Source organism: Falco rusticolus, chromosome 9 (genome assembly GCF_015220075.1).
Source record: "Falco rusticolus isolate bFalRus1 chromosome 9, bFalRus1.pri, whole genome shotgun sequence".
NCBI classification, from domain to species: domain Eukaryota; kingdom Metazoa; phylum Chordata; class Aves; order Falconiformes; family Falconidae; genus Falco; species Falco rusticolus.
The window spans coordinates 10,262,678-10,280,636 of record NC_051195.1 but is presented as its reverse complement, the minus strand read 5'-3'; the positions used below and the strand labels follow the sequence as shown (position 1 = coordinate 10,280,636).

The following is a 17,959-nucleotide window of genomic DNA, read 5'->3' as shown; positions in this document are numbered from 1 at the left end:
AGAAGCAGATCTGCAGCACTGGGATAGATACTGCTTATGAGGCAGCTTAATATGAAAGCGATATTCATATATTAATAACAACAAAATCCCAAGGAACACTGTCAAGAACAGAAATGTATGAAAGGAAGGATGTTGGCATTTCTACAGAAAATATGTTTTGTATCAGACAAACTTGTTTTCCATCAGTCTTTCACAGAATTAGAGGAATACACACTAGCCTGATACTTGAAGAAGATTGATTTATCTAGGCTAAATAACAGATCTATTTGGAGGATGATTATAAGATAAAAAAATTCACCATTCTCGTAGTATCAGAATACAGGGGTTGCCGTGGAAGGTCAGGTCATTGACGTACTAAATGAAGTGTCATATCTGAGAACAACCATGATTAAAAGATTTAAAAGAGAGAACAAAACACCTTGTAAGAGGCTGCTCACAACCAGTATGGTCCTAGAGCAAATACAACAGAGACACAGAATAGCAGAAATTGCCATATGCTCCAGAATATTTCCAGCTCCTTTCATTTTGTGGAATATTATCAGTTATTCTAATGCAGAGCATATTTCTGATCCATAAAGTGCCTAATGTGCTCGGCACTGCAGTCGGGACTTCTTGCTTCTCAATTGCAGCCTAAACAACCACAGTATTATCTCCTCTTACTTGAGTATAGTTAGTGACAGTCAGAGGAGCGCTGTGCACAGGTTGCCTGCAGTACATGAAGGTATCCTGTAATAATAGTGGTTATTATTTGACTGATTTCCTCATCTTCATTTTTCTCACTGTTCTTCATGTAAACACTAACATTTTGCTTATCTTCATGTAAACACGCCCTTATCCTTCTGCAGATTTAATGTGTTGGAGGAACTTGTGCTTTCTGCCTCAGGGTGATCGTATTTTGTGGCTGCTCAAAGTGCTAGTCGGCTCCTTTCAAACTGCTTTTCAAGTAAAGTAGTTAAATGTCAGTTCTCACATTGGTCCTTGTAAGAGATTCCAGGAAGCTGGATCTCTGTTAGTCAGAAGACAGTATGCATTTGGGGATCTTGGCAGCATCAGCCTCCTCTGTCCTCCCACACAGCCAGCTCTAGAGCCCTTCTGACAATACTGCCTCGGCACATGAAGTGGGGCTTTCACAGCCCACTCTCTATGACGGACTCAAAGTCTCAGGTATTAGTACAGGTATTTGAGCTAACAACCACTCTATTTCCAGTTCCAGTTGGATGTGCGCTTTAAAATACAAAAAAATCAGGCTTTTAAGTCTAGAAGCATTCTTCTTTGCTCCCTGTTCTTATTTCTGCAGCCATGGCCACCTGCTTTGCTACTTCTGTCTTTGGAAAACAACCTCTTTTGCCAGGGAAGAAGAAAACCCTGCGTGAATGTACAATAGGAAGTGGAAGCTGAAAATAAGATCTATATTTTGCGTAATAAGCAGGAAACTCAAGTTATACAAATGACTCTCTTCTATTTGTATCCCCTAGGTGTGACTTTGGACTCTTTACTCCCCAGGATTTATTGGTTATGTTTGGTTGGTTTTGTTTTTTTTTAAGTGCAGTGTACTGCATACAGTAGATACTCTATTCTTCACACTGAGACTGAATTACCTAGTAGGAATTTGATTGCAGAAGAGAACACACAAGATCCACATTTGGTTTTCTTAAGCAAGTACTCTAAATACAGTCATGTTGCTTTTACTCAGGCTTCCTTACCTGAGTCAGGACAGCAGAGAGATCCCAGAAGAAAGAAGAGAAGATGTGTTGAAGTTACTGTAACAGACAGAGCCTCTTTTGTTAATTCCTTACCCTCCCCACACCTGAAGCAAATGATGCTGTAGCTCTGCAGCACACCTGTGCTACCTCTAGCTTTAACTAGTTCAAATATGATTTACAGCTAGGCTTTACTTTATGGCAACAAAAGTATTACCCACCATAGTCTTCTGTAGCTGCTTAGTATCACATCAAAGGCTGCACCCTGTTTGGAAAGCTGGAGGGAACTGAAATATTAATTGCTGAACCTAAATCAAGTCTTCCAGAAGATTTCTTGCTGCTTTACTATTGACTTCTTTTCGATAGGTTAGAAAAGAAAAGCTAGCAATAGAAGAGAGACCAATTATATGTATTCTTCCTGATCAGTTGAATATTGTTACCAACTCTTTAAAAAATCACTTGGGACTTTGAGTTTGAATGGAAACTCCTCATTGCGAGGAGCGCTGGAATTCACTTTCTGTCTCACAGATACATCCATGTCTTGAAAAACTTGCCAGGCAATAGGTAGAAAAAGGCATTCCAACCCATAATAGGAGGCAAAAGCATGTAGAATTCTTGTTACAATTCTATTTTATACACAGAACTTTCAGTACAGTTATTTTATGCGTTTACAGTGTCTTCCATCCCAAGGCACCCAAACAAAGGGGTGATGTAACTGTGTGTTGGGTAATGATTTTTCATCCCTTCTTTTGCTCTGCAGACACAGACTTAGTTATTCAGGACAGAAAAGGAAGATCCTTCTCCAATGAATTGCAAAAATGATCAGACAATCAAATTTGACTTGAACCAATATATTCATTTATGAAGTGTATGGAATGAATGGATAACTAAGAGGTGTACAAAACTGCTTTTATCCAAAAGTCAACTGCCCCTCTCTTTTTTTTTTTTTTTCCTTCCCCTCCCTATTTTGATGTTTGTTTGTTTTTTTTTTATGGAGTTGTACATGATAGACGGCAAGCAGCTTTTACCAGTAGTCCTGTTACTTTGGTAATAAACAATTAGAAGAAAATATATTATTGACAGTCACTAGGTGAGGATTAATGCAAAGAAAAGTTTTATAGTTCAGAGTTTAACTGGCTGTAAAAGGACTCTGACACCTGATTTATGCGATACTTAAATCTAAGACCACAGGATCTTTTCCATGCTACTTTAAGAAGCATGAAAAACAACACCACCATGCAGATGCAGAAAGGTGCAGGCACAGGTATTACACAGCTAAATCATATGATACTAATAATGTGAATTTGCATAGAAACAAAAGCAAATGTGATCTGTTATCTAAACCAGATGCATACATATAAATGCTGCCTAAAAAGTGCTACCCAGTATCACCTTAAAGCTTCTGAATGGTTTCATGAAATGTAACAGTTGATATTTGTACTTCTCCTCGGTTTCTGTTCCCCAGGAAAACTGCCAGCAGTGTGATGCCCTTTTTGCCACTCTCCTGAATTGCCCTTCCTCCTCTTTTAGGAAGCCACAATGAAATGATTAAATTAAATGGGAAGAATGTAAGTCTTTGCTTCATGGCAGTTTACTCAGGTTCTGTCTGGGTTCCAGAGAAGTTATAATGGATCAAAGGAACCAATTAAGTTTTACGAAGCTATTCAAATCTTACAGTAATGCTGACATAATTCAGACAGCATTTCAAAAATGTCACCGCTTAGATCACTTCTTGTTTCCTGCAGGTCAGTTTTTATTCTCAGAAAAGTTAGAATCAATCTGTGATCTACTAAAAGTAGAACCTGAAATTATAGACAGATTCACTTGAGAAAAGGAGAATAAATGCAGGGCCATGAGGCCTGGGCTTTGTCCATGTCCCTCATTGTTCAGCCAGGCCAGCGCATCTGTTGGGAGTGACGGTGGTTTTCAAGTTTTAACATATCAGAAGCCTAGCTCATTACTTTCTGTTACGTGTTTTGGTGCAAGCAAATAGTAATGAGTCCAGTACTTTGACTAAAAGGAATTTTAAGAAGCATCTTCTAGGTCCTTTCTTTCTCAGCTCATTCAGCTGCTGCTGATAGGAGAGCTGCTGCGTGGTCTTCCTAACCTGTAATCTTAGGAAATATATTTTGTGTTTCTACAGGTTTAGTTTGAAGATAAGCAAATGTCCTCATGGTCCAGGTCTCTTGCTCTCATATCCAAACAGAAATTTGTTCCTGCTATATTAAACGACCACCCACACCTAGTCCCTGCACATGGCAACATTTGGTGTCTCTTTTGAGTGAACACAAGTGTGACGCCCTAGAAGGATCGCAGGAATCTGGAAATCTATATTTGCATCTCATCCAGCTAACTGCCAACCAAGCGAACATTTTAAAGGGATCAGCTTGCTCTCAGAAGTTTCCCTTGCCAACCTAGGGGTTCCAGGTTTCTAAACTTGGTTGTGGTTGTAGCAGGGGACTCAGAGCCTCTACTTCACACTAAGCCAACCTGCTAGGCAGCTATCTGTGTGCAGTCATCAGGGCTGTGGATACCTGTCGCTGAACGGAAAGCAAAGGAACTGTTGTACAGTCATTGCATCCTGAAAACGGGGTATTAGTGAGAGCTCTTGAGAGGGTTTGAGCATCAGTGGTCCTTGAAATACAGAGACATTCTTATAACCATCTTTCTCCAACATACATTGCAACAGAAAGTAATAGAGTAATAGATTCATTCCTCTAATGGACCCAATCTTGAAAAAAAAATATAAATAAATCCTTAAGTCTAATTGGAAATCAGACTACTTAGCTGTTATTTTATAATTTATCTGAAGCAGATTGTGCAGTTTTAGGTTTACTTGCTCAGGTCACGCTTCAAGCTGGGCTCTATCACAACTGATGAAGAGGGTGGCTTTAAATGTAGATAAAACTATCTAAAGGCTGGAGTCACAAAATGAATTCCAGCTTGTCATTCAGTACATGGAAATAATTTATTTCCCTCACTATATTCAGTTTAATAAAAGTTTTTGTCTTCCCGTGAGTGCAGGACCTGAGGCCCTAAGCGCATTGCGAGGGGCCCGTTCTGGGCAGATGATGTATTGTTTCTACCTCTGACAGCGACCTTAGCTTTGCCTCTTTTAAACTTTGGCAGCCATCGCAGAAGTTTCTGTGCCAAGAAGGCATTACTGAATGTAAATGATATAAACAAAACTGTCTCAGACTTAAAGTTCTGTTTAACCCAAAATGGATGTTTCTTAGCAAAACCTTTCATCACACAAGAGCTGCACAGGAGGTAAATGCTTTCCTAAGTGTGTCTTGAACAGGCACATACCTATTTCCGGGTGTTATTTTTCTTACGTTTGGAGTGTCAAAAGACCCACCAAATGAGAGGAAACCCGACTCTTGTTTTTCAAACTGCAGGTCAGATTGAGACAAGATTTCCTGCAGGAAACAGAGATGTTAACCGAAAGTGCAGGGGTCAAAACATGTCCATCCGTTTCTCCCCCGACTTCATACTATACAACCTTTGTAACCTCCTCCTCGTCCAAGAGCCCTGTCTCCACAGAATAGGCTTGTTTTCGGACGAAGGGAGGAGGTGATGGGATTGAGGTACCTGGCTGAGGCCCTCCTGGCCAGGTGAGGGAGGCTGGCAGCCGGGGCAGGCCCAGCTGCAGGCAGTGCTGGGGCAGGCCCTGTGGGGATGTGTTAAAGTAATTTGCAATGTGAATGGTCTCCGTTGTCCCCAATATAGTGCTCCTATGTTAAAGAGACACTCTGACCTAAGCGGGCAGTTGTTTAGTGTTCAGTGGATGAAAAAGACCCCTGCAGTGTGGTGAGAGATTCAGAAAGTTCCCCCGAGGCCCTGCACCTCTGACGGGAGGGAATCTCTGTCCTCTCCTCTCCTCTCTCACATTTCCACTGCCACTGAAGGCTTTTTGTGAGGTCCCGGTACATTGTGTAAAACAAGTGTCCTCGCTGGCATCTACAGCAGACCTTTCCCTGGGGCTGAAATAAGGAGGGTCACGCTGCTGGCAGGGAGCTGAGAGGCCTCCCTGAGCTTCAGCAGGCCTGGCAGCCATGGCCGAGCAACTTCACCATCAGCACTGTGTTACTGTGTAGTACTGTACTACTGTATAGCAGCCAGGGAGCAGCCCATTTTCAAGATCTACAGATCCATGAAACTCTTTGAAAGCCTTGGATCAAAACATTGAAGGTGAACGGATTTAAAGCAGGGTGAGATGGCGGCACACGCTGCTCTTCAGCCCTGCCGTGCACTGAAGGTACGCCAGGCGCGCGCGGAGGAGCGTGCTGCACCCACTTGCTGCTCTGCAGAGCCTCGACAGTGATGAGGGATGACAACCTGAGAAGCCGCAATCGGCTGAGCTGTCAGATCTGGCATAGCTAGATTAGATGAATCTTTGATCCAGCGGATAGATCTGTCGCCCTACGACTGACTTGCTTCACAACTACTGGCAAGTCATGCCGCTTTTGTAGTTGTCTCCTTAAGGAGGCAAAAGTTTCTGCAAAAGGGAAGTCCTGGTCCTGTCTGTCTGAGAATATTTAGAAGTAGGCATTAGTGTTAGCAGTTTAATATAAGCATGTATTTATCTAAAACTCTCTACAGAAGAAGGATGAATTAAGGTATTCTAGACAAGAATGTGTTAGTTAAGGCTTGCTTGGCTAATCTACATTTATCTGTGTTTTTAGATGAGGAACTTGAGTAATTCACATTTTACTAAAGTCAGCCCAAAGACCAGTTTTTTTGACAGTTAAACATCGACTTCAGAAGGAAGCAGAAGCCCAAGTCTTTTTTCTTCCTTCAGGCAAACATTTTCTTCACAGAGTGATGAGCTTTGCTTGCCATTGTCCAGTGACAAAATGTTACCGAGTAAACTCTTAAACTGTTTTCTGTAAAAGTATCTATAATTTATCAGAGGAGTTAAAGCAGACATAAGCCATACAGGAGCAGTTTTTGAGGTTTTCCAGTTCAGCCTTGGTAATTAAACTTCTCTATTTCTTCTGGCTCAAATCAATGCAACTAAATTTATGAGAGTATTTTCATTTAATCCCTCTATTTTCAGAAGGCTTTGGGGTCGGCCATAAACATTGATTCTGTATCAGATGTTTTCTGTGGGGACAAAACCAGGGAACTGTGTTGAACACTTATAAAGGGATGAAGCGCAGAACAGTCACAGAATTGAAGTGCACTTCTCCATACATGATTGCCTTCAGGTGCAGCGGTTGTGCTTTCACACACATTGCATGGCCCCACAGATAAATCCCATGTCAGAAGCAAGCCTTGGGGCACTAGCAGAGAAGACAGATACAAGCCCTCAGGTTAAGTTTTGTATATTAGCACGTACAATCCACTGAATTACTGTCTGGGTAGCTTCAGATTTCCCTCTCCTCCGACATGAAAACAGCAACTGAGAGAGGGCAGTGACTTGTCTGGCCTACTGTTTTATACATGACACAGCACGGGGATGTACTCAGTTCTTATCTTCGTGAAAATCCAAACTGATAACTTAAGCACCTTTTGACATTTCAGTGCAGGGCTAGTAATTAGTGTGGCTAGTCTGGTTACCATCATACATGCTTCACAGACTGGAGAATGTTTATAATTTGCAGTATATGAAAACCTTACTTGTTCCACACTGATGATGGGGCAACCCAGATCTTTTTCCCAACAAACTTCTAACAGCCATGGCGCCTGCTGACTTAAACTTAACTCTGGAAGTTAAGACTGCTTTATTTTTGTTTGCTTTATTAGGTTGGCAACATACTAAAGCAAAAATAAGTCATCAAAATTTCTTTGCTCATTGATTCTCAATTACAGACTATTTCATGCAGTGGAAGAGTTGATGACTGGACTGTGTTAGAGGAATATGGAAATGCTACAGGACCTCACTTCAGTATGTGCAATTAAAACAAACAGAGAGAGAGCCAGTAGCACAAATCATACTAATGCAGAGAGCACCAAACAAATGTACTGGCCAGATGCAGCTTATCAACCACGTCAGCCAGCACAGATCATTCTAGTTTCAGGTAACTGGTGTATCTGCACCCCCTTATCACTGCCCTAAGGGTCCAGCAGCCACAAACTGAACTTAAGGCAGAAAATGAATTTTCCAGATACGCTTCTGCATTTCCAGTTCCATACCTAAAAGCTTTGCTTCTTAACTCCTGTAAGTCCCAATAACAAGGTGCCATTCCCACATAAACAGGTTGCCATCACATATTAGTATCAGTTGTTCTGGAAGATAGGTAATCCCGTCGCCTCTGGGCAGAATTAAATGTTGTCATAATTAAGATGCTATCTGCATTTTCTGCTCCCTTTCATAAGAATGCCTTTACAGCTAAAGCAGTAGCCTCACCAGTGGGAAATTTGGAAAGTAAGACTCACCGCTGATTTGTTCAAATGTTTTGTGGCATATTCTTAACAGTACCGCTGTCTTTATTTTCAACATTATACCATTGCTAAAAAAGAAGCTGAAGAGATAAATTCTGGTTTAGTGTCTCCTTGGCATCTCAGTCCCAAAAGCTGTCTCCGAAAGGCAGGGACCAGCCAAGGGATTCAAGAGCATTTGCCAGATTTTTCACTTAACTAGGAATTTCTTCAGAGGCGAGTTAGATGCTGGAACTCTTGAGTCACTCACATATGTTACCCAACTGGAAATCAGAGTAACAAAGCTATAGAGGACAATAGCCGCCTCTTTCATGAATGACCACGCTGCAACCTTACAGATCACGTGTGCTTTAACTGGAAACACTTAGCAAACAAGTAACAAAGGAAACCTTGCTTCCCAACACCACCAACAGATACTGTTTAAAGATCTACTGAGCAAAGGTTACCTTTGGAAAGTACACCACCAGATTTTCAGTTTGGTTCACAGTCAGCTAAGCCCACAAGTTTCGTAAGAAGGAAAACAAACAAACAATCAAACTTCCCACAGAGCAAGTTTCTAACATTTACCACCAGATCCCCCATTCTCCCAGTACAGCAAGATAAGGAAAGCCTGAATTCATTGCAGCTGGCCTGATGAGCCTTGTAATTAGGACCTGTAGCTGGTCTTTCAGCTTCTTGAGAGCGCTAACCCTTTCACTGCCAGATCCTTTCTATCCTGCTGTAGCTGAAAAGGAGACTTCATTTGAGAGGCATAATTTGTTGCCTGCTTTTTAAAGAAATAGGCTGGTTTGGCTAGTGGCGCACTGAACACAAAGCAGCCATTGCTTTTGGTGGAATACATCGGAGGAGCAGTGTCCCTGCCACCTCCCAGATGGGTACCAATACACTCGAGACCAGAATGAGTCAGAATCATTTCCCTCCTCCTCTCCGTTTTTCTTGCTACTGTCTGTCTGAGACCATCGGCGTTCTCCCTGACATTCTGATCATCCGCCTGGAATATGAAGCTAATTTGAAGTTTTTGTCCAAACCCCTTCTTAAAAATCCCCTTTGCAGCAGTGCAAACACTTGGTAAGGGCTGAACTACTGATTTGCTCAATGAAGTGCCTCAGACACAAACCCCTCCTGCTTTATGCATCTCAGCAATATTCATTCACCCCTCATCTTTTACAAATACAAAATGGACTAAATCACCATTTGCTTTCATCATATTAATTACATGTTCCTGAGCTTTCACTGTTTGATTCCCGGGGCTGGGATGAACTTTCCCACCACCACCCTGATTATATAACTTGGCTTTTTGGAACGGCTTCTTTCCTTGTCTCCTTCTGAAGGAGCTGGAGGATTTCCACTGCTAGCAACAGGATGTAGCACCGTTTGTGCTGGTGCTCTTTATAGCATCTTTCAAGTGCCAGATTGATGTGTTTTTCACATTGACTTGGAGTTAAACTGATTTAAGATTTTCCAGGTCAGACTGGCAGGAACTGCTGAAGCAGTTTGCCTGATCCTATACCAGGAGGGTTGGGCTGCATCTTGGGATCGTCTAGGAATTTTCCTTAATGAATTCATTGTTCTTTGAAGCACCAGTGACGTCGGCAATGTCCATCTTCTCCTTTACTGTCATCTTCTGGGATGTTATATTTGTGTCTTTTTCCTTTTTTAGCACTGGGCGTTGAGATGATTATAGGGAAGCGTTGCATGGTGGTGTGTGTAGACTAGATGTTTTGGCGTGTCCAGCTTTGGCATGTATTGCACAAATGCCCTGCCAGCCGAACCAGGTGGCCATGTGTCATGCTTCGGCCACAGAGCCGTTGGTGGCTGCTAAGATGATGATGTGGTGTCAGTACAGCCTGTAGTCTGATGGGATTCTGGCCCTTGGCAAGGCTTCTGCCTGCCATAGTTGAAACAAACAAAAGCTTGTAAAGGTTTGCTGACAGCGCGGGCAAAACTGTGGTCATTGCAACACTTACGTTTCTGTACTGACCTGAAATGTGCCAAGAAGGGCTGGTGGTGGAGCGAGTTACATAATGTCCAGTCATAGCGCCAGGTTGCTCCCTTTTAATGGGGGTCATAACTCAACATAAAGGTTATGTAGAAAAGAAAGAGTCACCACTGTGAGCCAGATATCCAATTCAAAGCCCACTGAAGGCAGCAGATAGATCTGTTTTGTCACTGGGTTGGCCCTGGGGCCAGAAATAGCAGCCTCCTGATCGGCAGGAGTTCTATATTCTACATCCTCAGGGGATGTTCCAGGTTTCGTCAATGGGTAAAGAATTTGGGATTTCACACATTCAGTGTTGTCCATACACCCACCCTTCTATAAAAATCAGATAACAGGGAATTTGCAAAGTTACTGATGGGTGTAATGCATGTGAAGTACTTTAAGAATCTCTTGGCAAGTGGGGCTCTTAAAGAGAAATATTTTTTATTACTCCAAGTGTACGTAAGAGAAAGTGGCTCCGAGGGAGACAAGAATGCCTTGAAGACCCTTAATTAATACTATTTTGGCATCCATAGCACTTCCCCTTCCTTTTAACAATTTGATGCCAAGAATTTCTCGTTCCAGTAGTGTCCAATAAATCCTAGAAAATAAATTCCAGTGACCGTTGGAGGTATCTCTGGTTGCTTGATGGCTAAAGCAGCTAAAACCTTTTCATTAGTTTCTTAAATAGCTTTTCCTTTTAAAATGTATGGGTTTAACCCCCGAAACAAAGCGGCTGATTCTCCTCTCAGCATCTAGAACATCTTGCACCAGCACAGAACTATGCTCTGCTGGGGATAAAATGATGGGCGTCTCAGTGGCAGGACATGTGAAGTCCCCTGTGAGACCAGGCTCTGCTCTGTGGCCCTTTGAAGTGATTTTGCTGCCGGGCACCAGCTCCAGCTTTGTCAGAGGGGTCAGTGGAGCTCAGCACGTTGTGTTTGACTATAGTGAGGTGGGTGAAGCGGATTATCTATATGGCGGTGGCCTGCCACTTAGGCTGAATTTTTATTTACAGTATGCACCAGCTGCAGTGGGATGGGATTCAGTGATAGCTGGGACACATCCAGGGAATTGTGCCTAGAGCTTCAATATGATTCTTTGGGGATGTGACTGTCACCCAGAAAACGCCCTCACTGTGCAGACACCCTGAATGTTTGAGATCTTTGAAATAAATGTAATTCCATTTCAGATTTACTTCACAAATTCTCTCAATCAGTTTCAATGAGCGTCTTCAATACTTAAGTAACATATATAAACATATTAAAACATATGACATGTATAAAGACTCCATTGAAGTATTTGGATTTAATAGCACTGAGAAACAAGGTCTCCACGGATGCAAAGGTTGGACCTCTTCTTACCTCACTGTCCAATAAGCCAGAAGTACAGCAGTAATTTTCTGATGCAGGAGAATTACATGAGCACAGTATTACTGTGAGGCGTACCAGACCTAACACAGAAACACCCTGTGAGATGTGTCCCATCATTTCAGGGTGGAGAGGGCTGTCAATAGTTGGTCCTGTTTCTACAGTGATTCATTACCATGTTAATTAATTTTTTTAAGTTATCATTTACTTTTTAAACTCCTACTACACAGTTTCTTTTGAGCCTTAACACATTAAAGTGAATGAATCCTTGTTGTCTCCATTAGGGAGATTAGCTATTTAGGTGATGATGGGTTTCCTGCTGTTCTAAAACTACAGAATGGCAAATTAGGAGCTCCTGATTTTGATTTGCGGATTGAGAGAGTGAAGATCCTATTGAGGTGAAATACAAAAACTAGGTATTTACTGTTTATCAGGAAATGTTTAAATCACAGCAGGTTTCCCCTTAGAAAATCCAAGGCAGATGTAGATCTGAACGTTTCTTGTTATTCTTTGAACACGGGACTCTGTGTTGACTGTCTCATTAACCATATTGGAAATTAAAAACTACTTTACATTTCTATTGGCATTCTTTTACTTTCCCTGACTTCAGTATTGCTTGTGTAAGTAGTTTTGGACAAAATAGTGTTCCCTTTTGTGGGTTGTTCCTTCAGCTTTTTGCCTGCATATTCTAACCGTACCATGAATGTGGTATGACCATACACAAGAAAACAGTTGTTGCTTAGTGGGAGGGTTGGACTAAGTGAACCGTGGCAAGCTCAATCGTTTGCCCAGTGGTGGGGTGACCAGCTCCATTGCACTGCCTTCGTAAAACCTGTTTATTAATTATTAATGGCCTGTATATTGCTCTCCTCAAATATGCAGCCACATCCTTAATGAAAAAAAAAAAAATCAGTTTTTTCCTGCTATTTTTATCCTTCCCCTACTCAGATCAGTCTCAAGACAATATTTAATAAGTACTATGTTTCATGTGATTTTTCTCTTTTCTTTTGCAGGCTCTGAGCAGCAGTCTGTACAAGAGCGCATCCCCTTATGGCTCTCTTAATAACATTGTGGATGGGTTAAGCTCCCTCACTGAGCATTTCTCTGACCTATCCCTTTCTTCAGAAGCAAGAAAACCCAGCAAGAGGCCACCTCCTAATTACCTGTGCCACCTCTGCTTTAACAAGGGACACTACATCAAAGACTGCCCACAGGTAAGGAACATACAATATTCTGGAAAAATCTTCGTGAAAAGTTTTGCTGTTCCTTGATTTAGTAACGCAGAATTTGACTGAAATACTTCTTTAGAGTGAGTAGCACTGAAGAAATGTCTTGACAAAGTGCCAAGCTAGCCATGTGTTCTTTTAATCTATTCTTTACCACAATAGCGATGGAAAAAATATGCTATTTCATTTGCCTAATAAGCATTACAAAAGATATTAATCTAGGCACATGAATAAGTAGATTTTGGAAACTTTAAAAATTACTACTATGTAGTTTTCTATCACAGATTGTGTGAAATACGTTTTCAAGCAGTGCACTGTATAGTCAGTTTGGCAATGGCACTTAATAAAAATATAACAAGTTACATATGCTAAAGGAGAAGAAATTGTTACGCTGGATGAGAACTTTGAATCAGTGTTGCAGTAACACAAATTCCAAGTATTTCTGGTGCAAAATTTCTTTCGTCTCATAGGTTTGCTATACTTGGCAAGATGTGATGGTTTTGGACTCCTAGAGATTTTTTGTAGTCAAAGCTGGCAATATTTATTTACTTAGGAAAGAGGTATAAACCGGTGTGCACCAAGACCACTCACCAATCTGGAATTTTTTTTTTCTGAGGCTCCAAGCCACAGTGTGCAAGGTTTCTCCATCCTCTCAAGTTTCAGCTGGATGCAGTCATGTTGCTGGCTTAAACTTTCACAACTCCAACCATGTTCTGTGTAGAGTCCCAAGGAAATTAAAGTGCTGCCAATACTCTAGAAATACAGATGTGGACATCACCGGCCTCCACTTCACTATGACTTTAACCTCCTTACTGTCTTGCTGTGTGACTTTCAGCAGAATTAGTCTGCATAGAATTAACTACACTTAATTTGCAGTTGAGGATGTCAGAGATATATAAGCCAAAACACAGGTGGAAAAGCATCTGCCAGCTGAGCAAGGTCAGCATGAAATCAAGTCTAATGTCAGATCAGCTTTAACTGGGTGTATTCCTCCTGCTGTTATGCCTAGACTAAACTGTTTTCTTCATGGACTTTGGCTTTATATCTTTCATGAATTCTAATGAAAGCTGTGGAATTAAAGTATGTTTGCAGTCTTGGGTGTGGCACTTGAAAATATTTTAACTTCATATTATTTCAATATATGTTGAGTAAGGCAGTTTTCTTTAGGAAAAAAAGCTATGCATTTTATTTGCTAGGAAGTCAAAAATACTGTGGTTTGTGTACTTCCGTGTTTAATGTACTTTGTTTAGCACATTACAGCAAAACATAGAGATAGGACCATGTAATAGCATACATTACTTAATAAAGGGATTAAAACCCCAACTACTAAATATGTGGCAGAGCGAAAGAGAACTGGGGGAGATGGCTGGGCCGTGCTGCGTAAGAAACCAAATGAATGCAACAAGTCTCTTGACAATCAATACGTGCAAGCTGCAGCTCGCACAGATGGTCCCGCGTGAATGTGTCAGTGTTGGAGCAGCAATGCATTGTTTGTTTCATAGGTCTTTTTACAGTTTGAGGCACTAGGGATTAAAGAATGGTTAATGAAAATTGAAGACATGCTCATAGAAATCCGGGACATGCAAAGAAATTAAGGGACCTGTAGGAAGATTAATTCCCTTAAATGGCACATACTGTGTAATTTTTGTTAAGATTTCACTAGTAATGCCTATACATTTCTCTGTAAACCAGGAAATGAAAAGAATTCCTACAGAGCATAGCCTGTGCCTGGCCTATGAGCTAGTGAGTAATGAGTGAAGGAACACAGGACTGGGAGGTGTCTGCTTACTCCTTGCATGCGGTCTTCTACAGTTACGGGCAGCCATATCATACAGCCCCTTCTGCAAACTGATCAAGTTTTTGTTGGGAAGTATTTTAGTATTTTGCTCTTACTATTGCTGATGTGGGAAGCTGTTCCAGAACCTCAGTCAGCTCCTAATAATTAGAAATCTTCCAATTTCCAGGATAAGTGTAACTCATGGCCACTTTATAGTCATTTGTTCTCCTGCCAACATTGTCCTCCACTGAAATAGCTCTTCTCCCTCCCTGGTGTTTATCTCAGGATGTATTAATAGACTGCAATCATATCCTCTCTCAGCATTCATTCTGTAGGACTAACCAAGCCAGGTTTCCTTAGTCTCCTCACAAAAAGTATACGGACTCTCTGTTCCCCAGTCCTTCTCATGGCTGTCCTCGTGTGCTTTTCTTCTCCTTGCACATGCACAACTACACGTATGTATGGCATCCCAGAACAGATCTCATCAGTGCCTTTTGATGTGTGTGCACGTGTCTGTTTCTATAGATCAATGTTTATCTTACATAAGGAACAGGTGATATGATGTTAGTTCTGCCTTACTGGAGGTTTCTAACACAAGCAAGTGTTTCACGGGCTAGTCAGCATGTAAGTGCTTTCTTGAAAAAAGCAGACTTAAGCGTTCACAGAAACTTAAGCACTTCCCTTATGTTATCTACATTTGAGGACAGATCTATGGGGATGATGACCCTGCATGCATGAGTTGTGCTCAAAATGTTGAAAACATTGTGCACAAGAAGGGAGCACCAATGGCAGGATGATGCCTTTGTCAGAAAGAGCTCATTTGTTACCACTGCTTTTGATGATAACTGATTTCTTAATTTGAACATTATATGTATTTGCTTAATAGCTTACATTTTGATGCTTAGTTTTGCTCGTGCTGTCAAAAACAAAAGTTGTTTTGCAAGTCCTACCAAAAATGGGCTGTAGCTATGCATTTTTAAAGGACTTAAATTTGAATAGAGAAAAAAGATAAACTAATCCGATTTGGACAAAACGCATATCAGTAAATCATACGGTATTTTTATTTTCTTTTTATATAACTGTCTAATAAGAAACAGATTCTGAGATGGGGTGTTTTATGGAGTTTTTCCTGCATAACAAAATAAATTGTGTAACAACTTTGAGACTATATCCTCCCTTAATTCTGCTTGCTATAAACACTGTAAAGATACGTGTCCCTTTTCTGTTGCTGTAAAAGTTGATGGTGTACAATAGTGATGAAAATATATGTATCTGTTCAGATTTCTATCTTAAGTGATAATCATATTCTAGGAGGCTAAATAATTATTAAAAAAAGGGGCTAGCTTTAGTATTTGAGTTACTTAGGTATCTGCAGTTTGTCCAATATCCTGTCCAAAATTATCCGTTTAGAAATTGAAATGGGGTTTAGCAAACTTCTATTATTTTAGCACATAATTTGTGCAATCTGTAGTGATAGAAAGTGTGTTTTCTGTTTTAGGAACTACCAGAAATGAATGCAATGCTATGACTGCAATTCATCATTTCCAATTTGCCAAATTTGGGAAATCTGTTTGTTGCAAATAGTATGTCTACAAAAAACATGGCACTTTTTATCTTTAGTGTCATCTTTATAGCATACCTACATTTTCTCTGAACTGATTTTTGAGTTTCAGTGTCTTAGACAATAATATCTTACTTGTAGCTCTTTGATGTTCTTTCACACACAGAATTCTCATTGACCTGAATGAACTGAAAAAGTCTAGCGAATAAAGGTTAAAAGCAGTGCTCTTAAACTTAATAGAGTGGTGCTCTTAAATTATCATTGACAGTGCCATCAAATATACAAAATATTTCTCTTTAAATAGCAAGAAAGGTGAAGAGAGTACTTTTCCTACCTGGTTTACTAGTCGTTAGTTGCATGATATATAAATACAAACATAGGTTTGTCAAAACTTTACTTATTTGTGTGCTCGAAGGTACCGTGCCAGCGTACATCTTAGGTATGCAGGATAACCATAGGTTTCCTTTCCCTTGCCAGGACAAATAATGATGAGCTTTGGGCCAGTAATAGTTAAGATATACGATTCTTTATGACATTTATTTATCTAGCAGATGTAGTGACTCATAGAAGACCTTTTAAAAAAAGTTACATTGTCTCTTTTTACCCATTGTCACTGTAGTCTGTATTTTTAAATCCTAAAAAATATGAGCAGTGGGTTGGTTTGTACTATGCACGGCCTATACAAAATGAATCTTGCTCCTTTACAGTGTAGGGATGTTATTGACATCACCACCCTTCCATGATGTTGTCACTCTAAACTCAGACCTATCATATAGGTTTAATATGCAGAAATTACAGGATAATGGGGTATGGCGTTAGATGCAGTATATATGGAAATTTGTGAGTAAAACACCTAGTTCAGGTTCTAAGAAGTTGCTGAGTAATTGAACCTTTGCCATGGTTCAAAATCTTTGGGAAGGAAATATGTGGACACAGAACTTGGACCTCATTTATTGCATATGAGATGCCTCTTGTTAATTTGGGCTGTAACGGATTAACAGAAAAAGTAGCAACGAAGTTTCTACTTGTGGAGGTCTGAGCTCAGAGCTCCAGCAAAGCATTTCTGTATTCAGTTTCCAAACTGCCCTACCATGTGTTTCTGCCAAGCACCATTTCCATCTACTGGTCTCTCTGTCCCAACTTTGTTCAAGTGCTGTCAAATCCTTTTGTGAAAATACGTGCAGGTCTAGTCACTTAACAAATACATGGCTCCAGCCATGTTCTTCTGAATGCCGGACAAAGAGACTGCTCTGATCCGTGTGCCAGTGCCATACTCTCTGAAAAAATCTTCCTGACAATTCCTGTAAATTTCTACACAGGCAAGGAACTCTCACATTGTAGAGACTTGGTGGACAAAAAAAATAACTGGGCAGATATCACCGTTCTGCAGTCAGATCCCTGATGCACTGCAACGGCTCAGTCTGGTCCCTGGGACATACAGAACTATTACACAGTGCGTTTCCCAATTTTACGCTATACTCCTAGAGGGAAACGCATGTGCATGCTCATAGAAGTACAGACATACTACTGCAGACGTCTATGTAATGGGAAACAATATTAGCCTCATTTTGCACTGCATTTTTAAATCTATGAATGAAATGTATGGCATGATCCATATTAATGAGGCCAACAGTGGGAGCCTTTCTGTTGCCAACACTGATCTTTGAAGCAGATCCTGTAAAACTAAAGTACCTTGAGAACACATATTCAAGTCAATGGCAGTAGTAGGTAATTACTGTGGCTGCTTGAGTTTGCATAGATTTGCTTTTGTGGTTTCATGCAGGATGTGGAAGAAATCAGTGTCAAACTGAGTTTAGTCCTTTCTTCTTAGTCCATAGCTTGGTCTGCCAGATCATGCTGCCCTGAAGCTGTCCCTCCCTGTGGTCAGATATAGTGGATCTTTGGCAGTAGAGTTGGCTCAGCAGGCAGCTATTTGGCTGCAAGATTGCAGCAACTCTCATGC

The 17,959-nt window shown here is 40.8% G+C and overlaps 1 protein-coding gene across 1 annotated transcript in view; it reads left to right on the top strand.

Annotated features, from left to right (window-relative positions):
* ZCCHC24 (zinc finger CCHC-type containing 24) overlaps nt 1–17,959 on the top strand; it is a 116,301-nt gene that overhangs the window by 4,649 nt on the left and 93,693 nt on the right. Inside the window, exon 2 of the mRNA XM_037399373.1 lies at nt 12,446–12,646. Coding sequence (XP_037255270.1) covers nt 12,446–12,646 — 201 coding nt within the window. The remainder of the gene's footprint in view (nt 1–12,445; nt 12,647–17,959) is intronic.